Source organism: Moschus berezovskii, chromosome X (assembly GCF_049115385.1).
Source record: "Moschus berezovskii isolate FMDL1 chromosome X, NW_MosBer_1.0, whole genome shotgun sequence".
Lineage (NCBI taxonomy): Eukaryota > Metazoa > Chordata > Mammalia > Artiodactyla > Moschidae > Moschus > Moschus berezovskii.
In genome coordinates, this window is record NC_142488.1 from 97298540 (window position 1) to 97322655 (window position 24116).

General features: G+C 36.8%; 2 protein-coding genes across 6 annotated transcripts in view; both read right to left on the reverse strand.

Annotated features, from left to right (window-relative positions):
• RBM41 (RNA binding motif protein 41) overlaps window positions 1-2245 on the reverse strand; it is a 67648-nt gene extending 65403 nt beyond the window's left edge. For 4 of the 5 annotated variants that reach the window (XM_088834194.1, XM_088834192.1, XM_088834193.1 and 1 more), the window contains exon 1: window positions 1889-2116. In XM_088834194.1, the coding sequence (XP_088690320.1) occupies window positions 1889-2109 (221 nt within the window). In that variant the 5' untranslated portion in view covers window positions 2110-2116. Of the gene's footprint in view, window positions 1-1888; window positions 2117-2198 lie in introns of those variants that run through there. The other variant, XM_055438197.2, reaches the window with a different exon arrangement.
• A 3963-nt stretch (window positions 2246-6208) lies between these two features.
• The window catches only part of NUP62CL (nucleoporin 62 C-terminal like), an 86596-nt gene continuing 68688 nt past the window's right edge, over window positions 6209-24116 (reverse strand). The window contains exon 10 of the mRNA XM_055437637.2: window positions 6209-7455. Coding sequence (XP_055293612.2) covers window positions 7364-7455 — 92 coding nt within the window. The 3' untranslated portion in view covers window positions 6209-7363. The remainder of the gene's footprint in view (window positions 7456-24116) is intronic.

Consider the following 24116-nt stretch of genomic DNA (forward strand, 5'->3'; position numbering starts at 1 on the left):
TAAGTGACATGGTATAAGTGATGGTTTAGGAAAATGAATGTGGTTGTAATAAGCCTTATGGATTAGTAAGAACAAAACCAGAAGAACTAGTTAGGAAACTATATAATTTATCAAACGTGATGTGATGAAAGTTCAAAGTGCAGTGCTAATAGTGACAATAGAAAGGAAGGCTTAAATGAGAAAGGACTTTTGAACATAGGGGTAAGGAAGAAGTGAAAAATAACCCCAAATTTCAAGCTGTGAAACTGAGCGATGGGACCAATGAACTAAAGTGGAAGTTCCAGATGGAGTAAGTGATTTGGGAAAGGGAAGTCATTCTTATTTTAGCTATGTTGAGTCAACTAACTATTACAATTGAAATACCAGCATGAAGTATCAGGAATGCTTCAAAAACATACTGAGCCTGGGGTGACAGAAGGTGATATTGGCTAGAAGGAAAGTGAGAGAGAGAAGAAGTGTTGTATAGATGAGAGTCTGAGGTTGCGCATGGAAATCTTGAGTCATCTGTATTGTCAGGATCTGGAGCTGTGAGAGAGGAGATCACCAAAGGAGAGAGTATAGAAACAAAGGTGAAGGGGATCATAACATTTTATAGCTTAAGCACTACTGTGTGGATATCTAGGTAATGCTAAATAATGAAAAATTCTGAGCATAAAGAAACAGCAGGACCATTTAAGTGTGCAAGAACAGATTTTAAAAGGAAAAAGCAAAGTGAGCTAACTTGATGAGGAAAATAAATACTAAATACCTTTCTTAGCCCTTTACTATTGGGGTTATGATGAGACCTAGAAGATGTATCTCTCATAAGGAAAATTCCCATACTCTAGAAAGACTTATAACAACTCTGGGAAATTTTAAAAGATCCATAGGCCCAGGGTTTTTAAAAATTCCTTTCAAGTATCTTAATATTTCCTTATTATTTAGAATTCTGAAAGTTCTTGCTAAATTTGAAGTGGCTTTGAAATGAATAAATCCTAGCTAAATACATCAGCACATATAAATTTCAAAAAGAAATGTAGAGTGAAAATAGCACCAGAAAAATTCATACAATATGTGTCTATATAGAGTTGAAAATGGAATAACACTAGCGATATTTTGTTTAGATATAAATTCATATGTGGCAAAACTATTTAAAAAGAAAAAAGCAAAGAAATGATTAAGGCAAAATACTGGATAGTGATCCTCTCGGGAAGGGAAGAGAAACACTCAGGAGCACACAAGCAGACTTCTGATACTGATAATATTCTATTGTAGTGAGGACGACTCTATTATTATTCTTTAACCTGTACATATTCATAATTTTGCATGTATGAGAGATATTATAAACAATTTTTAAAAGGCATTTTGAAGCAGGGAAAAGCAGAAACTACTTTTTAAAAAAGATGCAGAAACTAACGGTGCAGGAGAGCATCATACCTGTAAGAATTAAAATGCACTGCCATATTCCAGTGATTATTCTACTTGCAAAATGAATACAAAACTAATTTGATAAGGAGCCTTAAAAAAGGTTTCGTGTACCGTCAGTAATCGATTGCAAGCGCAGGCTTTCAACAAAGATCAGCCAAGTTAAAGCTGCCATTTCCTGCAGAACCGGTAGGGGGAACTGCTCGCAGCGGTGCCTTTCTTTTCTTACAATAGATGGATACGGGTTTGGTACTTTGCTTCCAAATTTGTAGAACACAAAGTATCACTTGCTTACTTTCAGGTCTGAAAGTACTACACGGTCTGTGAGCCCGAAAAAGTCCGCTATAAACACAAACACTGCACATAAACGCGCCCACCCTGAGCCCATTTCTGAGGATGGAGAGGAGGTCGGGCGGGACAGGAAGGATCTGGCCCGGGATTCTAGGGCACAGACTGGTTTCATCAATCGGTCAAGACCTTTTACCTGAGTGGGTCGGTCTGAAACAGAAAGGAGCCACAGCATCTGTCCCGGGGCCAGCGCCGTTGCCTAGGGGCCTGTGCCAGGAGGGCATCGCTACGGGGACCCGCAGCGGCGGCGGCGGCCCTTCCTGAACTTAGCCCTACAGGCCTGTCCAGCCCGTCTCCCCTTTTCCCTCCTCCTCTGTCTTCCCGCTCACACGAAACCCTATCCCCAGAACGTGACATACCCCAAACCCAAAGTAACAAAAGCCATTTGAAAAGTCAAAAGGTAGAACAGAGCACCCTTCGCCGTCTGTTCTCAGACAATCCCTTACCTCTTCATGTTTCCACTGGCCCCTAGATCTAACTTGGGTAAAATAGGCCGCGGACTTCAAGTCCCAGAACTCTGCGCGGCCGACTCGAAGGGGATTGTGGTGGAGCGCGGTACTCTGGGAATTGTAGTCTTGCGGAGCTAGAAATCGAAAGCCCGTACTGAGCAACCGGTATATTGTGAATTGCCCGAATATTTCTCTTGAATTTCTCGTATAGGTTAAATATAACACCCAAAATATCCAGCTCATAAACCTAGGAGTCGCCTTTGACTTCTTAACTGTCTCATTCAGTATCACCAGATCCTGGCCCTTCTAATTTTCCTCGAACGTGTCCCTATCAACCTTGCTTCTGCTTTCAAGGACTTCTTATCCCACATCCTGCCTACTTGCTATTTCCAGTTGAGTCTCTGGTCCACCCTCTGCAGTGTAGCCAGGGTGATCAGAGAGTGGCCACATCACTAGCACCAATGGTTCACCTCTAACAGAGGCTTACAAGACATTGTACTTCCTGAGAATCACACAACCACACATATTCAAGCTCATGAATATTTTTACTGATAATTAAGATGACTCAAGAGACTGGTAGAGCATACTAGTTAAGATAATGGGCTCCTAGTTTCTAGAAATGGAAATACGTATATCCTTGGTGGTGGTGGTTTAGTTGCTAAGTCGTGTCAAATTCTTGCACTATGGACTGTATCCTGCCAGGCTCCTCTCCGTGGGATTTCTCAGGCAAGAATACTGGAGTGGGTTGCCATTTCCTTCTCCACTATGTCTTTAAGTATATGAAAAGAAAAACGTTTAATCTCACTCATAAGTGACATGTAAATTTCAAAGTACATGGACTATAAAATATCTGACCTCTACAGCTCCAAATTGTCGAGGTCACCAAACCATTAAAAGTCCTTGTCACAGCTAAAGGAATCAAAGGGACATAACTAAATGTAATGTGGTATCCTGGATGGGATTCTGGAACAGAAAAAGAGCCCTGAATAAAAAATAAGGAAATATGAACAAACTATGCACTTTAGTTAAGAGTAAGATTCATCAGCTGTGACAAATATACCAGTTATATATGATGTAAACACTAAACCAAGTGGAGGAATACAGAATTCTGTACTTGGCAACTTATCTTGTGTGTGTTTGCTTGTATATGCAGTAGAATACCTTGCAGAAAAGGAAGACATACTTCCTATCCTGAGAATTTCTAAAAGATGAGACTGTCATGGCAAGTACTAGAGTTATCCAAAACCTGGCCTCATGTATTAGTCGCTCAGTCGTGTCCAACTCTTTGTGACCCCATGGACTGTAGCCTGCCAGGCTCCTATATCCATGGGATTCTCCAGGTAAGAATACTGGAGTGGGTAGCCATTCCCTTCTCCAGGGGATCTTCTTGTTCCAGGGATCAAATCCAGGTCTCCTGCATTACAGGCAGATTCTTTACTGCTGTCTGATCCACCAAGCAAAACTTGGCATATGCAAACAACTGTGCTTCTGAAGCACACAGGTGAATGGATACAGCTCTAACATGCCCTTTTGTGGCTTTAGCACAGAACAGGGTTGGAATCTAAGCAAAAACAGTGTGGGTCATATCATAGTCCACACCAGGTAAATTCTATTTGGTGGTGGGGATGAATTCTGCTGCTCATCCAAACTGTCCAGTTGACACAGTGATAAACGACGAAATGGAAAAATACACCAAGGTTGCTAGTGTGTCTGTCCCCTGGGAAGGTGGCAAAGGGTGGAATACTACACTGACCACCACACCAGACTTGTACGCAACTTCTAATAAAACATATATCCTATTGGTACTGAAGTGATACACATTACATTACAAATCCACTAGGTTGGATGAGTGGAGAATGAATGGCTAAAGACATATACAGGGTGGAATTACTAGAAAGCAAGATCATAAGGAAGTGCTCTATGTACCTGTGTATAATTGTAGCCAGTTTAGTGGTAGGTACCAAGGGACAAACACTTAAAAAATTGCACTAGAAGGAAAACTGGGTTATTTCTAGCTATGCCAAATTTATTAACTGTGGAATAATAATTATTCCATTTCCCACAGCATCCTCTCCCCAGTTCATAAGGTTATCGGACAGTATATAAAAAGTGTTGAGATTTCTAGATGTTATTCATGGGCACAGAGATCATATCATGAGGTAATTTCACAAATTCACCCCAGAAGAATTTATGACAAGCTGAAAAATATGCCTCATTTGTCTTTCTGACAATTTAACAAGGTTAGTTTAATTAAGCCAGAAGTTCCTCCTTAACACAGACATATTTTCAGGCTTTGTCCTTTTTAGGTGCTTTGTTCACAACACACTTTTGATGAATATATTATGAAGCAATTATAATTTCCAGATATGAAAAGATGCTAGAACCAAAAATCTTCTCTTGAAGAGGAACATCACTCATCTAATATTAAGAGTAAACAATTGTGCATGTCTTTCAAATTCTCCAAATTAGATAGCATAAATGCCATTATAGAGAGAACAAATATAGCATCTTTTTCAAAGGACAAAAAAAAGTAGATAAGCACTGGGAAAGTGTCAGCATGACAAATTTAAGAATTCTCCTTCAGCTAATACAGCTGGTCTGTAACAATGGTTGAGGAGTGGAGGGGTCTCAACAAAAATGTAGACTTAAAATTACTGGCATGAATAGGTTATTTCTGATCTTGTAACTCATGTCTGCTCAACAATGTCACATTTTTTAGACACATTAGAACCACAGTCAGTGAAAAAGTCAAAGTATAAGTCACTCAGTCATGTCCGACCCTTTGCGACCCCATGGACTATACAGTCCACGGAATTCTCTAGGCGAGAATACTGGAGTGGGTAGGGTAGCCTTTCCCTTCTCCAGGGGATCTTTCCAACCCAGGGATTGAATCCAGGTCTCCCACATTGCAGGTGGATTCTTTACCAGCTGAGCCACCAGGGAGCCCAAGAATACTGGAGTAGGTAGCCTATCCCTTCTCCAGGGAATCTTCCTGACCCAGGAATCGAACCAGGGTCTCCTGAACTGCAGGCAGATTCTTTTACCAACGGAGCTATCAGGGAAGCCACGTCTTTTAGATACATGTTAGAACTACAGTCAGAAGTAACCTTCAAGACGATTTAGTCCAAGGCTCCAAACAGTACAGAGATCCACCAGTAAACTGACAGTGTAACTGCACTGATCTAGAAGTCACGTGCCATTCACTTGCCTTTTTTATGTCCTGGAAAAAAAATATTAGACCTCTCAATGTAAAGTCAACAGGAAAACTATCAGTTCAGTTCAGCTCAGTTGTGTCCGACTCTTTATGTTACTGAGGAAGTTTTATAGTAAGCATGTACTGGTAGTGAAAAGATATAAAGGAACCACGAAACTTGAGAGAAGTGGAAACTAGTTTATTCCAGTTGGGAAAACTTTCATATGGTCCAACTCTATTATGTTGCAGACAAAAGATAATTCTCCAAATGAAAGTATATGTCTAGTTAATTAAGCAGGGACAAGAGTAAACCCAGTGTTTTCTTCTATATATTATGTTCTCTTTACTGAATGTGAAACAAAGTATTCACAGACTACAAGAGTTAAATTGTCAAAAAAATACAGAAAATGTCTTTATCTAGGGTGCAGTAGTAATAATATTGTACTCAAACATTAAAGATTACTCAAGATTATACTCAAAAGCTGTATACCTACAGAAATCATCCATAAAATTAAATGGCCTCTGAATTTTTTTCATATTCTATAATTTTGAGAGGTAATAAAAACTTATCTGATTAGAAGCTGCTACTTTGAGAAGTGTGGGTAGGAAAAAAAAGAGGCCATGTAAGTATTGATTGGCTTACTCATAAGGTGATGTAAATTGCTAATACTCATTTCAAAAATATTTTCTTTCCATAATATGCCTCCCTCAGGATGGTCATGTTCAGTCAGTACAATAGAAATTCAGCGCAGTAATGACAAGTAACTAGCACTAGTCACTCAAAAACTTTTTAAGTAGTTTATTTTATTTTTCAGCGCATCACCTTTATTTATGACTTAGGTAAAACACGAAACAAGAAATCAGAAGCTAAGAACAGGGCTTTTTCTTGAAAAACAAATAAATACACAAACCCCACAAGTATTAATCACATGCTAAAATCAAGTAAAATGCCAGATTATTTGCACATTGAAAATAAACTGCCTGAACCATACCCTTTAAAAATAGCCTAATTCAAGCCCTAAATCCACTCTAACTTTTCCTCCCTTCTCTGAAATTCTTTTAATATTTTTATTTATTTATTTATTTGACTGAGCTGGGTCTTAGTTAAGGCAGACAGGATCTTTTTTTTCTGATTTATTTATGATTTTTTAAAAATTAATTTATTTTAATTGGAGGCTAATTACTTTACATTACTGTATTGGTTTTGCCATACATTGACATGAATCCGCCCTGGGCGTACATGTGTTCCCCATCTTGAGCCCCCCTTGTGGCATGCAAGGACTTTCAATTGTGGCATGTGAACTCTTTAGTTGTGGCATGTGAACTTAGCTGTAGCATGTGGGATCTAGTTCCCTGACCAGGGATTGAACCTGGGCCCCTTGCATTGGGAGTACAGAGACTGAGCCATTGGATCACTAGGGAAGTCCTACTTCCCTGAATTTCTATAGCATACTTTCTGTAATTCATAACACGCTTTTTGTATTGTCTATACTATTTTCATACAGAAGGCATTAATTGTATCTCAAAGGAGACAGTAAATGCCTTTGAGGAGAGAGACTTCATAGTAACTAACACTATATGCTGAATGTTAACAAGCACCCAGTAAAGACTGGCTGGCATCTATTTTTTGGCAAACATTTCTCTATGATCTGGCTGGAGTGAAAAGGACAATGTGTACTGGCAGTAAGATATGGAATCTGGGAGAGTATGCCATGAATTACACACACAGGGTCAACATCAAACAGGTTGCTGCCTAGACAGAAGAGCTGATAAAGTTTTGATTTGCTAATACTAAAAGCCAAACTACAGTATCATTTTCAAACAGCACAATATTTCAGTGGAAAAAAATACATGCATACTTTATTGTCACCAAAGAGGGAATAGTAGCTGTAAATACTATTCTAATGAACACCATCAAAATTTGAAGGTGATGTATAATCCAAAAACAACATGCTCAAAATAGGGTCATTTAATCAAAAGCCATCTTGACATTGCATTCTTCCTCCTGGTAACGGCGATCTAGAATTTGTGTTACCTCTTCTACCTTCCTCTGCAGCATGTCTATAAGGGAAAAAGGCACACAGCATTACTCAGAGGTAGAAATATCCCAGGCACATAATAACTTAATTCTCCCTTCAACATATGATTGATAAAACTTTACATGTCAATTTTAATAGTGTTAAGTATTAAAAGAAGAGAAAAACATGTGTCTATCTGGTAGGAAACTACTGGAGAAGAGTGTTCTTGATTTTCTCTCCCTAGCTTTCATGGAAATATGGTCTATCCTGATATTTATGTTTTGCTGAAGAGAAGTGTTAACTGCTTTTTACTCATTACAGCCTAAAAGTGCCATACAGGATGGCCGTGAAATTGAATGTGTAGATCTTTGCTGCCTATAAGCAAATTAGTACACTGAGTAGCTTCATATTTCTATTTCATTCTAATGATTAATTTAACTTGGTGGTCCTTAAATTTGCTCAGAGCAGAGCAACACAAAATACCATTAGTTTTACAATATAAAACAGTAACTTTCTGTAGTAATAAAAATAAGCTGTTGAAGTAAGTGTGATAATCTAAGTTTTTCTATTACTGTGCATAAATAAATGTGGTCATTTCTTTTAGTGTTCATTAATGCTCACTGGCTGATAAGCAATAACTGGGCCCAAAAATTTAAGAAAAATTTTACAAGAGAAAAACTAAAAAGTGTAGAGCAATATAGTTTAATTTTCTTCAGCCAATTGGAAAAGAACAGATGTTACAGAGTTTTTGAAGTGTAATACCTCATTTTATCTTATGACATACAGGTGCTATAAGATCACATCTTTTAAGAACAAGTGATTTAAATGATGGTTGTCTACTGAAAGGCTAGGAAAACAGTCTGGCAAAAAACATCTCCTTTCTGTTGAAATAACAAACTGCAGAGTGCAATTTTTCCCCCTAAATAACATTCTTCAATGTGATAAAAGCACAAATGAGCACTACAACAAATCATTAACTTGAGGCCAGAAGTGTCAACATAAGCACAATCTACTTAATTTGCTGATTGATATATATTAAAAGCAAAGGAGTAAATTTACAAACATTTAAAAAAATCAATGAAATGTTGAGAAACACAAGTCAGCATTATTAAGAGAGCCTTACCATAAATATTTTGTCATGTTTTCAAACTGAATTCTCAAGACTATTTCTGTATTAACATACTTCATATTTTTCAGAAGTGTCATTCTTTAAGGGCAAAAACTGCACCTAGGCACTTAACTGCCCAGAGTAATGGTCCCATGATATGCATCAGTGATTAGTCCCTGCATGTGTGCATGCTAAGCCACTACAGTGGTGTCCAACTCTTTGTGATCCTATAGACTGTAGCCCACCAGGCTCTTCTGTCCATGGGGTTTCCCAGGCAAGAACACTGGAGTGGGTAGCTGCTTCCTCTTCCAGGGGATCTTTTCAACCTGGGGATCGAACCTGAGTCTCCTGTGCCTCCTGTATTGCAGGCAGATTCTTTTACTGCTGCAGGCATATTTAATTATATGCCACACTAGAAGTAAAATGCTAGTAATAGTTGAAATTTGATGGGAAATACACTATACCTATACCCATTTGCCATTATTTACAAAGGAACTGTACTGAACAATATGAAATTGAAATTAATAAAATAACTCCATTCACAATAGCATAAAAAAGAAAACACTCAGGAATAAATAAACTAAAGATAAATTTAGGAATAAACAGCAAGTGAACTATAAGACTTGTACAATAAAGACTATAAATCACAGCTAAGAGAAACTAAGAAGATCTAAAAAAATGAAAAGATATTCCATGTTCACGGACTGAAAGACTCAATAGATTTAAAATGTCAATTCTCCACAACTTGATCTACAAATTCAATGCAATGCCTATGAAAATTCCAGCAGGCTATTTTTTGTAGAGATAAACAAGCTTTAAAATTTACATGGAAAGACAAAGGACCCAAAACAGCTAAAATAATCCAAAATAGAATAATAAATTGCAGGAATTATATCAACCAGTTTTAAAACTGATTACAAAGCAATGGTAATCAAGACACTATGGTATTATTATAGGATAGCCACAGAGATCAATGGAACAGAAAAAAAGTCCAGAAAAAATCTTATATTTATGGCCAATTCATTTTTAACAAACGTACCAAGATAATTCAATGGGGGAAGCATAGTCTTCAACAGATAATACATGGAAATGAAGTAGAACTCCTACCTCTAACTGTGAACAAGGTGGACTACTGGTTAAACCTAAGAGCTAAAATTATATTTGGAAGACAAAACACAAACGTCAAACAATTGATGAATGGATAAACAAGATATGATATGTCCATACACTGGAATACTACACAGCAGTGAAGGGGAATACAATACAACGATATGTTACAACAAATTGAACCTGGAAAACATTAGGTCAGATAGAAAAGGCCACATATAATATGAGTCCATTTAATTAAACTCTCCAGAAAAGGCAAATCAATAACGACAGAAAGTAAATAAGTAGCTGCCTAGGGTTCAGAGTAGGAATGGGGATTAACAACAAACAAGCTAGAGAGAACTTTTCTGAGGTAATGGAAATGTTCTAAAAGTGGATGGTGTGATGTTTGCACAGGCCTATATCTTTAAACAGCTATTGTTTAAGACTGCATATTTGTGTGTTCAAAATATTTCTTAAAAATGACTTCCCCCAAAAAGGTTCTGGTAAAACTGCTTCCAGCTAGCTCCATTCTGTTTAGGGACAGACGTTTTCTTTACCTTTCTTAGTCTACTTGCAAATATTTCAGATAAAGATTGCAAGATTTTCATAGTAATTTATGAAAATTAGCAATTTGGTCATTAAACACAAGCAGAGCCTTCTACTGTAATTACTTTTAAGTTACACACATAAATATTATTAGATGCTATTAAATTCACTATCAACAGAAGCAAAGTATTCTTATAAACACTACTATAGTATACCTCTTATTCTCCTTTTAGAAAAACAATTGGGGTATTAAAGGAAAAAATAATCTGACAAAAAATGATCAAAAGACACAAATAGGCAACTTAGGAAATGAAGTTTCCAAGGAAATTGTTTATAAACATTTTTAAAAGACTCAACCTCATTAATAATGACAGGAATGTAAATTACACAAGGGAAATATTATTTTCATCTATAACTTTGAGCAAGGAATGATAACAACGATGATGGTGGTAGTGATGATGATTTCAGGTGCAGAAAAATGGGTACCTATATGAATTGTATGGATGTGAGAGTTGGACCATAAAGAAGGCTGAGCACCAAAGAATTGATGCTTTTGAACTGTGATGCTGGAGAAGACTATTGAGATAGTCCCTTGGACAGCAAGGAGACAAAATCAGTCAATCCTAAAGGAAATCAACCCTGAATATTTACTGGAAGGACTAATGCTGAAGCTGAAGCTCCAATACTTTGGCCACCTGATGTGAAGAACTGACTCACTGGAAAAGACCCTGATGCTGGGAGAGTTTGAAGGCAGGAGGAGAAGGGGACAACAGAGGATGAGATGGCTGGATGGTATAATTGATTCAATGGATATGAGTTTGAGCAAACTCCGGGAGATAGTGAAGGACAGGGAAGCCTGGCATGCTGCAGTTCATGGGGTCGCAAAGAGTAGGACATGACGGAGTGACTGAACAACAATGAATTGGTAGTGAAAATATAATTAGGTCAACTTACTTGGAAAGAACCATAAGTCAAAAGCCTTTAAAACAAATATTACTCCTAATTCAGCATTTTAACTTCTAAGAATTTTATCTACATCCAATAACTATGGATATATACTAAAATTTACCTACATTGGGGCTCACTGAGGCACAATTTAAAAAAGCAAAAAGCTAGAAACATTAACTAATATGTAATAACAGGTACTAGTTAAATAATAGTGTATCCTTATAATGCAAAATTTAACAACCATTAAAATGCAGACTATTTAATAATATGGAACAATATTCATGTACACATGTCTGTTACCTCTGTATCTCTTTTACCATCAAAGACTGAGTACAGTGTGCTGTGTAAATATCAGGGGATAAATAAATTAACAACATATATACTGGCCCCCAAGTTCACCTCCAGTGAACCAGTGAAGTTACTCAGTCATGTCCGACTCTTTGCGATCCCATGGACTGCAGCCTACCAGGCTCCTCCATCCATGGAATTTTCCAGGCAAGAGTACTGAAATAGCTTGCCATTTCCTTCTTCAGAGGATCTTCCTGACCCAGGGATCAAACCCAGGTCTCCTGCACTGCAGGCAGACGCTTTACTATCTGAGCTACCAGGGAAGCTCAAGTTCATCTCAGACAATGCTAAGTTCTGAAGATAGACAAATAACTAAGATATAACCTCTATCATCAATAAGCTCAAATTCCAGTAATGAAGGTAAATATGTGAATAAATAACTACAACAGTGTACAATAAATGTTGACATTATTGTGTATAGAACAAGCTATTAAAAACAGGAGTCAAGGAAGACTACATAGAAGAGATGGTCTGACATGGGAGCAATTACCAGGCAGACAATGATGGGGTGGGGTAAGCTGGGAGAATCAACTGAATATCCAAAAATATGGATAAACGAATACTGAGTATTTGCAAAACCATAAATATTACTCACACACATAGAAAACAAACTTATGGTTACCAAAGTGAAAAGGAAAGGAGGGACAAATTATGGGTATGAGATTAACAGACACAATCCACTATACATAAAACAGTTAAGCAGCGAGGATTTACTGCATAGCACAGGAAACCATACCGAACATTTTGTAATAACCTATAATGGAATATAACCTGAAAGATACCTGAATCATTATGCTGTATTCCTGAAACTAACACAATATTGTAAATAAACTACACTTAAATTTAAAAAAGTAATGCTGCAATCAAAAGATGAGGCTGAAAAATAGGTAGGGGCTAGATTATACATGGTACTCTGTATATTATGCAAATAAAAAATATAGAGCAATGGGAAGTACTGAAGACATGATTAGCAAAGAGTATCATTATATCAAAATCAATCTGGCAGTTGTGTAAAAGTGAATTGGATTGGGGTAACACTGGGAAAATGAGATCAATAAAAGACTAATTAAAGATTTAAACATATGCATTTATTGCTGCTGCATTCCAAAACACTTGTGAAATGGCAGTAAGGAGATTAAAAAAAAGAAGAAAAACATAAAAGCACAAAACCACAAGGACAAAGATGTAAGAAAGGAGACAAGAACAAAATTTTGAAAACTGTAACATCTGAACCCTAGAAAGGATATGGAATTAGCAGGAAAAGGTAATTCAAAGTGGTGCTGAACTATTTACAACAGTTAGGACGTGGAAGCAACCCAGATGTTCATTGACAGATGAATGGTTAAAGAAGATGTGGTACATATACACAATGGAATATTACTCAGTCATAAAACGGAATGAATGTGAGTCAGTTGTAGTGAGGTGGATGAACTTAGACCCTGTTATACAGAGTAAAGTAAGTTAGAAAAACAAATATCATATATTAATGTATATATGTGGAATCTAGAAAAATACTACTGATGAACCTATTTGCAGGCCAGGAATAGACAGAGACATAGAGAACAGACATGTGGACACAGTGGGGGAAGGAGGAGAGGGTAAGATCAATTGAGAAACTAGCATTTACGTCTATACACTATCATGTGTAAAACAGGTAACTAGTGGGAAGTTGCTGTATAACACAGGGAGCCCAGCCTGGTACTTTGTGATCATCTGGAAAGGTGGGATGGTGGGGGGTGGGAGGGGATATATATATAAACACCATATACCCATGGTGGTATATATATTATGAAACGTGGTGTTAGTTGCTCAGTCATGTCTGACTCTTTGTGACCATATGGATTGCAGCCCATCAGGATCCTCTGTCCATGGAATTCTCCAGGCAAGAATACTGTCGTGGGTTGCCATTCCCTTCTCCAGGAGATCTTCCCAATCCAGGAATCAAACTGGGGTCTCCTGCATTTCAGGCAGATTCTTTACCATTAGAGCCACCAGGGAAGCCCCACATATATTGTATGTATTGCACAATTTTATATATATATATATAATTTATAATATATATTTATATATATATATAAATGTATATTGCATTCATATTTTATTAATAATATATTACACATGAATAGAGAGAAAGAAATGGGTGTGGTAAAAAGAGTTAAATCCGCACCTCTCACTTTGGGAAGTCAATATAGAAGGCCTAAAATGGAAAAGCTACAAAGTAATAGCATACACAGTTTTTAGAGATATAGAAATGCTTTTTTAGAAAACAGCTAAAACAACGAATATGTTTCTGGGGAGTGGGAAATGCAATGTGGACAAGGGGTTGATGTTTTTCATAAACCTAATAAAACTGATCTTCTTTTAAGGAAGGAGATGAAGACCCTAAATAAGGCAGTAACAGAAATCTACTTAAAAGAAAAGATTCAAGAACTATTTAAAAAGTATAATCATCATTGGACTTCCCTGGTGGCTGAACAGTAAAGAATCCACCTGCCAATGCAGGAAACACAGGAAAAATAGGTTCGCACATTATTGAATATCAATACTCAATCCAAGTCTATGCCCTAACCAGTAATGTTGAAGAAGCTGAAGTTGAATGGTTCTATGAAGACTTACAAGACTTTCTAGAACTAACACCCAAAAAAGATGTCCATTTCATTATAGGGGACTGGAATGCAGAAGTAGGAAGTCAACAGATACCTGGAGTAACAAGAAAATTTGGCCTTGGAGTACAAAATGAAGCAGGGCAAAGGCAAACAAAGTTTTGCCAAGAGAATGCACTGGTCATAAAAAACACTGTCTTCCAACAACAGAAGAGACGACTCCACACATGGATATCACCAGATGGTCAATATGCAAATCAGATTGATTATATTCTCTGCAGCCAAACATGGAGAAGCTCTATACAGTCAGCAAAAACAAGACTGGGAGCTGAGTGTGGCTCAGATCATGAACTCCTTATTGCAAAATTCAGACTTAAATTGAAGAAAGTGGGGGAAACCATATTCATGACAAACAGGAGGCAGTGATCAAGACCACCCCCAAGAAAAAGAAATGCAAAAAGGCAAAATGGTTGTCTGAGAAGGCCTTAAAAATAGCTGAGAAAAGAAGAGATGCTAAAGGCAAAGGAGAAAAGGAAAGATATACACATTTGAATGCAGAGTTCCAAAGAATAGCAAGGAGAGATAAGAAAGCCTTCCTCAGTGATCAATGCAAAGAAATAGAGGAAACAATAGAATGGGAAAGACTAGAGATCTCTTCAAGAAAATTAGATACCAAGTGAACATTTCATGCAAAGATGGGCACAATAAAGGACAGAAATGGTATGGACCTAACTGAAGCAGAAGATATTAAGAAGAGGCGGCAAGAATACACAGAAGAACTATACTAAAAAGATCTTCATGACCCAGATAACCATGATGGAGTGATCACTCACCTAGAGCCAGACATCCTGGAATGTGAAGTCAAGTGAGTCTTAGGAAGCATCACCACGAACAAAGCTAGTGGAGGTGATGGAATTCCAGTTGAGCTATTTCAAATCCTAGAAGATGATGCTGTGAAAGTGCTGCACTCAATATGCCAGCAAATTTGGAAAACTCAGCAGTGGCCACAGGACTGGAAAAGGTCAGTTTTCACTCCAATCCAAAAGAAAGGCAATGCCAAAGAGTATTCAAACTATCGCACGATTGCACTCATCTCACACACTAGCAAAGTAATACTCAAAATTCTCCAAGGCAGGCTTCAACAGTATGTGAACCATAAACTTAGAGATGTTCGAGCTGGATTTAGAAAAGGCAGAGGAGCCAGAGATCAAATTGCTAACATCCGCTGGATCATCAAAAAAACAAGAGAGTTCCAGAAAAACATCTACTTCTGCTTTATTGACTATGCCAAAGCCTTTGACTGTGTGGATCACAATTAACTGTGGAAGATTCTGAAAGAGATGGGAATACCAGACCACCTGACCTGCCTCTTGAGAACCTGTATGCAAGTCAGGAAGCAACAGTTAGAATTGGACATGGAACAACAGACTGGTTCCAAATAGCAAAAGGAGTATGTCAAGGCTGTATATTGTCACTCTGCTTATTTAACTCATATGCAGAGTATATCATGAGAAACACTGGGCTGGATGAAGCACAAGCTGGAATCAAGATTGCTGGGAGAAATATCAAATAACCTCAGATATGCAGATGACAACACCCTTATGGCAGAAAGTGAAGAAGAACTAAAGAGCCTCTTGATGAAAGTGAAAGAGGAGAGTGAAAAAGTTGGCTTAAAGCTCAACATTCAAAAAACTAAGATCATTGCGTCCAGTCCCATCACTTCATGGTAAATAGATGGGGAAACAATGGAAACAGTGTCAGACTTTATTTTGGGGGGCTCCAAAATCACTGCAGATGGTGATTGCAGCCATGAAATTAAAAGACGCTTCCTCCTTGGAAGAAAAGCTATGACTAACCTAGACGGCATATTAAAAAGCAGAGACATTACTTTGCCAACAAAGGTTCATCTAGTCAAAGCTATGATATTTCCAGTGGTCATGTATGGATATGAGAGTTGGACTATAAAGAAAGCTGAGTGCCAAAGAATTAAGGTTTTCAACTGTGGTGTTGGAGAAGACTCTTGAGAGTCCCTTGGACTACAAGGAGATCCAACCAGTCCATCCTAAAGGAAATCAGTCCTGAATATTCATTGGAAGTACTGATGCTGAAGCTGAAACTTCAATACTTTGGCTACATGATGCGAAGAACTGACTCACTGGAAAAGACACTGATGCTCGGAAAGATTGAATGTGGGAGGAGAAGGGGATGACAGAGGATGAGATGGTTGGATGGCATCATTGACTCAATGGACATGAGTTTGAGCAAGTTCAGAGAGTTGGCAATGGACAGGGAAGCATGGCATGCTGCAGTCCATGGGGTCATAAAAAATAGGACATGACTGAGCAACTGAACTGATTCAACTGAATGAAATGTAAACAGCCTACCTTAAGTCCTGAATAAATAGCAGCAATCAACTGAAAAACTGAAAAGTAGAAGGGGAGTTACAGACCTGGGAGACCCAGGAGAGAGTGAAGATAATGAGTTTAGTTTTATACAAGTTTAATTTGAGGTGCCATGGGATGTCTTACATGCAGATGTTTGTTAACATGAAACTTTAGAACAGACAGTCAGAGAAATATTAGTGAAACTGATGGTTAGAGATGACACCTGAGATTTCAAAAATGCTGATTATCAGGAAAGCCTTAGAAGAGAATACTTTTAGAAACAATGAGAGGTTGCAAATAAAAATCTAACTTCTTAATTCCTGAAAACTGAAAAAGAGCAAAATGAACCCAAAGCAAGCAAAAGGAAGGCAATAATGAAGATAAGACCAGTTATCAATGAAATTGAAACCAGGAACACTACTGAGTAAAAGCAATGAAACAAGCAGCTTAATTCTTCAGAAAAAAAAATCAGTGAAGTTTGTAAACTTCTACCAAGATAGAAAAAATAAATTAGAGAACATGAATCACCAATATAGAAATAAAACAGGATAGAGCACTACAGATCCTGCAGCCAATAAAAGGATAAAAATCCTATGAACAACTTTATGCTCATAAATTAAATGACCTAGTAGAAGTCCACCACAAATTATAATAACCACAGATTATGAAAATTCAACCAAGCTTATCTGAATAAACCTAGAAGCATTAAAGAAAGTGACTTCGTATGTAAAAAGCTTTCCCAAAAGAAATATCCAGGCCCAGGTGGTTTCACAGCAGAATTATACTAAATACCTAAAGAAGAATCAAGAACAGTTCATAAATGCTTCTAAAAATAGAAACCAGTATTAGCCTAATAACAAAACTAAAAATGACAGTATAAAAAAGGAGAAAACTATAGATCAACAACTCTCATGAACAGTAAAAAATCTCTCACCAGAGAGATAGAGGGGGATAAATTAAGAGGTTGGGATTAAGATATACACACTACTATATAAAAGACAGATAATCAACAAAGACCTATGTATAACACAGGGAACTCAACTCAATACTCTGTAGTAACCTATATGGGAAAATAATCTGAAGAAGAATGGATATATGGACGTGTATAACTGAATCACTTGGCTGTACACCCAAACCTAATACAACATTGTAAATCAATTATATTCCAGTGTAAAATAAAAAAATTTAAAATCTCTCACTTAAAGATCCTCAAGAAAATTCTAGCAAACCAAATCCAATAATATAAAAGAAACTAAAAACTAGGACCAAGTAGAATTTATTCCATAAATGTAAGGCTGATTCATTTGATGTTTAAAACTGTGTCAACGTAGGGACTTCCCCAGTCGTTCAGTGGTTAAGAATCCGCCTTGCAAAGTAAGGATGCAAGTTCGATCTCTGGTCAGTTAACTAAGACCCTACATGTTGCAGAGGCAGCTAAGCCCACACATGGCAACTACAGAACCTGCACATTCTGGAGCCCAACAGAGACCCCGTGTACTGCAATTAAGATCTGATACAGCCAAATAAATAAATACTTTTAAAGAATGCGTCAATGTAATCTACCATATCAACAAGTTAAAGAAGAAAAATCATATGATTATATCAATTGATGTAGAAAAAGCAATTGACAAAATCCAATATTCATGAATGATAAAAATTAGTGATCAAAAAGAAGTCAGGAAAAGAGTAGAAGTAACTCAATTTGATTTTTAAAAAGCATCTATTAAAAAACCTATAGCTAAAATCATATACTTCTAGTGAAAGATTAAACTCAAAGGCAAGGTAAACATGTTTGCTCTCATCACTCTTATTCAACATGGTACTGAAGCTCTAGCCAGTGCAATGTAAGAAAAAGAAAGAAATAGCATACTTATTGGAAAGAAAGAAATAAAACTGTCCCTTTATGCAGATGATGTAATCACCTCTGTAGAAAATCCCAAGTAATCAAAAACAAAAAACAAAACTTTCCAAATCAAACTCTTAGATCTAAGAAGTGAATTCAGCAAGCATACAAGATCAACATTAAACACTGTGATTTTATGTACCAAAAATGAACATGTGGAAACCAGAATTTAAAACACAATATCATTTATAATCACTGCAAATAAAATGAAACACTTAAGTATCAGTCAGTTCAGTTCAGTCGCTCAGTCATGTCCGACTCTTTGCGACCCCACAAATCACAGCATGCCAGGCCTCCCTGTCCATCACCAACTCCCGGAGCTCACTCAAACTCATGTCCATCGAGTCGGTGATGCCATACAGCCATCTCATTCTCGGTCATCCCCGTCTCCTCCCACCCTCAATCCCTCCCAGCATCAGACTCTTTTCCAGTGAGTCAACTCGTCGCATGAGGTGGCCAAAGTATTGGAGTTTCAGCTTTAGCATCAGTCCTTCCAATGAAAACCCAGGACTGATCTCCTTTAGAATGGACTGGTTGGATCTCCTTGCAGTCCAAGGGACTCTCAAGAGTCTTCTCCGGCACCACAGTTCAAAAGCATCAATTCTTCGGCAATCAGCTTTCTTCACAGTCCAACTCTCACATCCATACATGGCCACGGGAAAAACCATAGCCTTGACTAGACGGACCTTTGTTGGCAAAGTAATGTCTCTGCTTTTTAATATGCTATCTAGGTTGGTCATAACTTTCCTTCCAAGGAGTAAGCGTCTTTTAATTTCATGGCTGCAATCAGCATCTGCAGTGATTTTGAAGCCCAAAAAAATAAAGTCTGACACTGTTTCCACTCTCTCCCCATCTATTTCCCATGAAGTGATGGGACCAGATGCCTAAGTCTAACAAAACCAAAACATACACATGATGTGAGTGCTGAAAATTACAAAATGCTGATAAAAGAAATCACAGAAGACCTAAATAAATATTTAGACATACTATGTTCATGCATGAGAAGACTCTACATGGGAAAGATGTCCATTTCCCCTCAAACTGATCTATAAATTTAATGTGTGTGTGCTTAGTTGCTCAGTTGTGCCCGACTCTTTGTGACCCCATGGACTGTAGCCCACTAGGCTCCTCTGTCCATGGAGATTCTCCAGGCAAGAATACTGGAATGAGTTGTCATGCCCTCCTCCAGGGGATCTTACCAACCCAGGGAAAGAACTCAGGTCTCCCACATTGCAGGCAGATTCTTTACCATCTGAGCCACCAAGGAAGCCCCTAGTAGCTCATAATGATATGAATTTAATGTAATCCCTATCAAATCACAGCCCAGCAAACTTTTATGGAAATGCAAACTAATTAAAATAGCTAAAACAACCTTGACGGAGAAAAATAAAGTGGGAGAAATCAGTCTCCAAGATATTAAGGCTTACTACATAGCTACATTAATGAAGAGAGTATGGCATTGGTGGAGGGAAAGACATAGATCTATGGAACAGTGATTCCAGAAAACAATTTGATTAGGGAAAATTTTCCATAAATGGAAAAAATGTTGATCTAAACCTCTCATCTTATACAAAAATTAACTCAAAAAGGATCATAGCCTTAAATGTAAAATATAAAACAATAAAACTTGTAGGAAAAAAACAGTAGAAAATAGGGGGGATATAGGACTACACAAAAAGCTCTTAGACTTGACACCAAAAGCATGATTCATAAAAGGAAAAACTGATAAACTGGACTTAATTGTAAAACTTTTGTCCTATGAACAACTCTGTTATGAATAGACAAGCTACAGAGTAGGAGAAAATATCTGCAAACCACATAGCTAGCAAAGGACTAGTAGTGACTGGAATACACAGTAACCTCTTAAAACAACAGTTAAAAAATCCAGTTAGGGATAACCAACAAGGACCTACTGTATAGCACATGGAACTCTGCTCAATGTTATGTGGCAGCCTGGATGGGAAGGGGATTTGGGGGAGAATGGACACATGTATATGTATGGTTGAGTTCCTTTGCTGTTTACCTGAAACTATCACAACATTGTGAATCAGCTATACCCCAATACAAGATAAAAAGTTTTAAAAAAATAGTAACCAACAATATATAATTCTCAGTAACCAAATGAATCATCTAATCAAGCTTCATAATGTTATAAATAAATAAATATAAAGTTGAAATATATTGTTATATATTGGCATTAATTTATTATTTTTGAAAAGTGCTTTCTTATTTTAAAATATTTTAATGACACATAGTACAAAAGTAATGATACAATAAATATGGATATATCCCACATAAAGGTTTATTTTATCTTACCCTGATAACTTTATTTATTTTCCTGTTTTTAATAAAACGAGATTCCAGCTAGAGTTGATGCCCTTTGCGTAACTCCCCACAATCATACCATATACCTCTTACCTTTCCTGCCATAATCACAGACTTGAATTTGTGGTTAAATATTGCCAGCAATGGTACTGTATTTTGCTGAATATGTATATCTTCATAAAAATTACACAATGTGATTCAGAAGACTTTTATATTTGATACAATAGATATTATATTCTACTCATAATTCTTCAACTTGCACATTTCACACATTAAGTTTTTAAAATTAACCTACGTTGATGTAAGTCAAATTTGTTCATGTGAATTTTTAAATACTTGTACAATATCCAACTGAACAAATATAACATCAACTTATTTATGCGTGCTCCTATTGATGAATATGTGGGTTGCTATATATTCTATGTCATTACAAATAACAATTGCAATGAATTTTTAAAAATCTAATTAGAAAATGGACAAAAGATGAAAACTGACATTTCATCAAAAAGGATATGCTCATGACAAATAAGCACATGAAAAAGATGTTCAACATCATTAGTCATTAGGAAAATGCAAATTAAAATTTCAACGATATCACTACACATCTATCGGAATAGCTAAAATGAAAAAAAAATAGTGAAAATACCAAATGTTCAGGACACAGACAAATTAGATCACTCATACATCACTGGTGGGCATGTAAAAAATGGTACAGTCTCTCCGGAAAACAGTGTAACAGTTTGTTATAAAATTAAACACTCAACTACCACATGACCTAGCAACCGGACACTTGGGCATCTATCCCAGAGAAATGAAAACGTATGTTCACATAGGACTCTGTACATAAACATTCATAGAAGCTTTACTCATAAGTAGCCCCAAACTGAGAACATCTAAGATGTACTGTAACAGGTAAATCTATAAACAAATTGTAGTACATCCAAACCATGGAAAATTACTCAGTAACTAAAAGGATCAAATCATTGATATTAATGTACATAGCAATTTAGATGAATCTCTGGGGAACTAAGCTGAATGATAAAAAGCCAGCCCCTGAATTTTACATGCTATATGATTTTATTTTATATAGTATTATCAAATGGAAAATTTTAGAATGGGAGACTAGATTAGTGGTTGCCAAGAACTAGGGAGCAGCGATTAGGGGGATTAGAGGTGGGTATGACAATAAAAGGGGAATATGAGGAATTCTTGTGGTGATAGAATTATTCTGCATTTTGACTGTGGTTGTGAATATAAAGTTGTTTATGACTAAACACACACACGCACAAGTAAAACTGGAAATTTGAACAAGACAGATTTCATTGATACTTATATCCCAGTTGTGATATAGTACTATAGTTTTGTAAGATGTTATCACTGGGGAAAACTAGGTAACAAGAAATAGGAGCTCTACGTTATTTCTTCATTACCTATATTATTTCTTATGTTATATGTGAATTCACAATTACCTCAGTAAAAATTTCATTAGTGTAAAAGACTAATAAGATTTTGAGTCCCAACTTCTAGAAGTGCCTGCTGATTAGGCACATAATATGACCCCAAATTTTTGTGAGGCAACAAACAGCTTTAACAAATTTATTCTTACTGCTTAGTATGGTTGGCCATCTTTTCAGCTTCCAATATGGGTTTCTTCACTGTTGTACGATTGCTAAGCCAAAGGCACATTTAAAGGTTTTTAGTTACTGTAGTATATACTAGGTTAGGCTGCTGCTTAAAAGCAACCTTGAAATCTCAGGAGCTTAACCTAATTAAGGTTTATTTCTGATTCAAAAAGTAGAAGAAGGAGGTAGGAAGAGGAAGAGGGGTGGAGGGAGAGAGGAAGAAAGAGAGAGAGAGAGAGAATACTATCCTCCGACTTGTCATTGGTACTTTCAAGAAGATTCCCAGGTTATTGAAACTAGAGTAACACTCAGAATAAATACACTTGAATTCTTAGTGCTAACTATGGCCTGATAGAAAGAAGAGTGTTTCTAGGGATGTACAAAGCTCTCAACTCTGCCATGAGAATTCTCATCCTGATCTTATCATTGATACATTAAGGTGATGATGGTAACACAGTCTGCTTGTATATAGCACTACTGCTTACTCAAAATTAATAAAAAATACGTTTCAAGGAAAGGAATAAAAACAAAAGATGGTAAAGGTATTATGAATTCTTCGAGGCCAGGGTGGGAGAAAGATAGTAGAATTATTACATTTGAAGTGGTCCTCAGTCATCTTGTTGAAATGTTACTTACTCTTCAAGTCTTACTTCAAATTCTAGCTGTTCTAGGAAACCAACAGAAGATAGGTTTCTCTTTCTTTACTGACCCCACACTTTGAAACTTTTCAAGGCAGAGATGCATGTCATTGATATTTATATCTCCTACACCGATTTAAGAGAACACCTTGACACATAGTAGGTGCTTTGCATTGAGAATCACTATTCTGTGGTTTTGACTTGCATCTAAAAGAACACTTTCCATTATACAGCACTTGAGCAAAATGCCTATGCATATTACCTTATTTGATTCCCACAATAGCTTAGGATGAAGAGAATAACTAAAAACTCCAGAATGCTCAGTGGCTTCCCAAAAGCCAAAAGTAATGAAAATTGACAACAGAACTCATATCTTCAGACTCCCATCTAAGAATGCTTTTTCTATTACAATGCATCTGTATGTCAAATGCTATGAAAATTTTAAATAAAATGTACTAACTGGAACCACAACGTAACATTATTTGTTATTCCTTCACATACTGAAGTGCTCAAAATAGGGCAGTCCTATCTAAACTCCAACTGAGGAGATTTCATTGGTGAAATACTATCAGGCCACTTTATAGATAAAGTACTATATAGATGAAGTACCTCATAGATGAGGTAGCCATAGAGTGTGGGCCCCTAAACTGCATTATAGCAAGGATCCAGTATATTTATAGTTTTTAGTCACTAACAGGAAGAAAATTCCTTTGGAGAAAAATCTGTATATCTCACAAACAATATAAATTCTGCTGTTTGGGAGTGATTTAAATGATGTTACATATAATTCATCTGGGGAAACGCTCCAGCTTGAGGAAGTTCACTTGGGCACAAAATGTACACAAGGAGGATTAGTGGAAATCTATTTTGCAGATGTATTGAGTGTGTTTCAAATCTGGATTTACATATAGAAAAGAAGTTTGGGAAGAGGAGCTCTGAGAATGTTAACCATCATACATTCGTTGCTAACAGGAGCTGAAAACATGATCATTTTTAATCTTAGTACTCTAATCTAACCAACAAGAAATTCTTCAGAATCAAGGAGAAATCGTGTGACAATAAATCTATTTTGTCTGTAATGGGGAACAGAGATGAGTGGGTACCTCAATTAAACAATGGAAAGATACAAAATACCTTTCAATTAACAGGCAGTGGGAAGAAGCAAGTGAGTGGGTGTCTCTGTTGAGCTT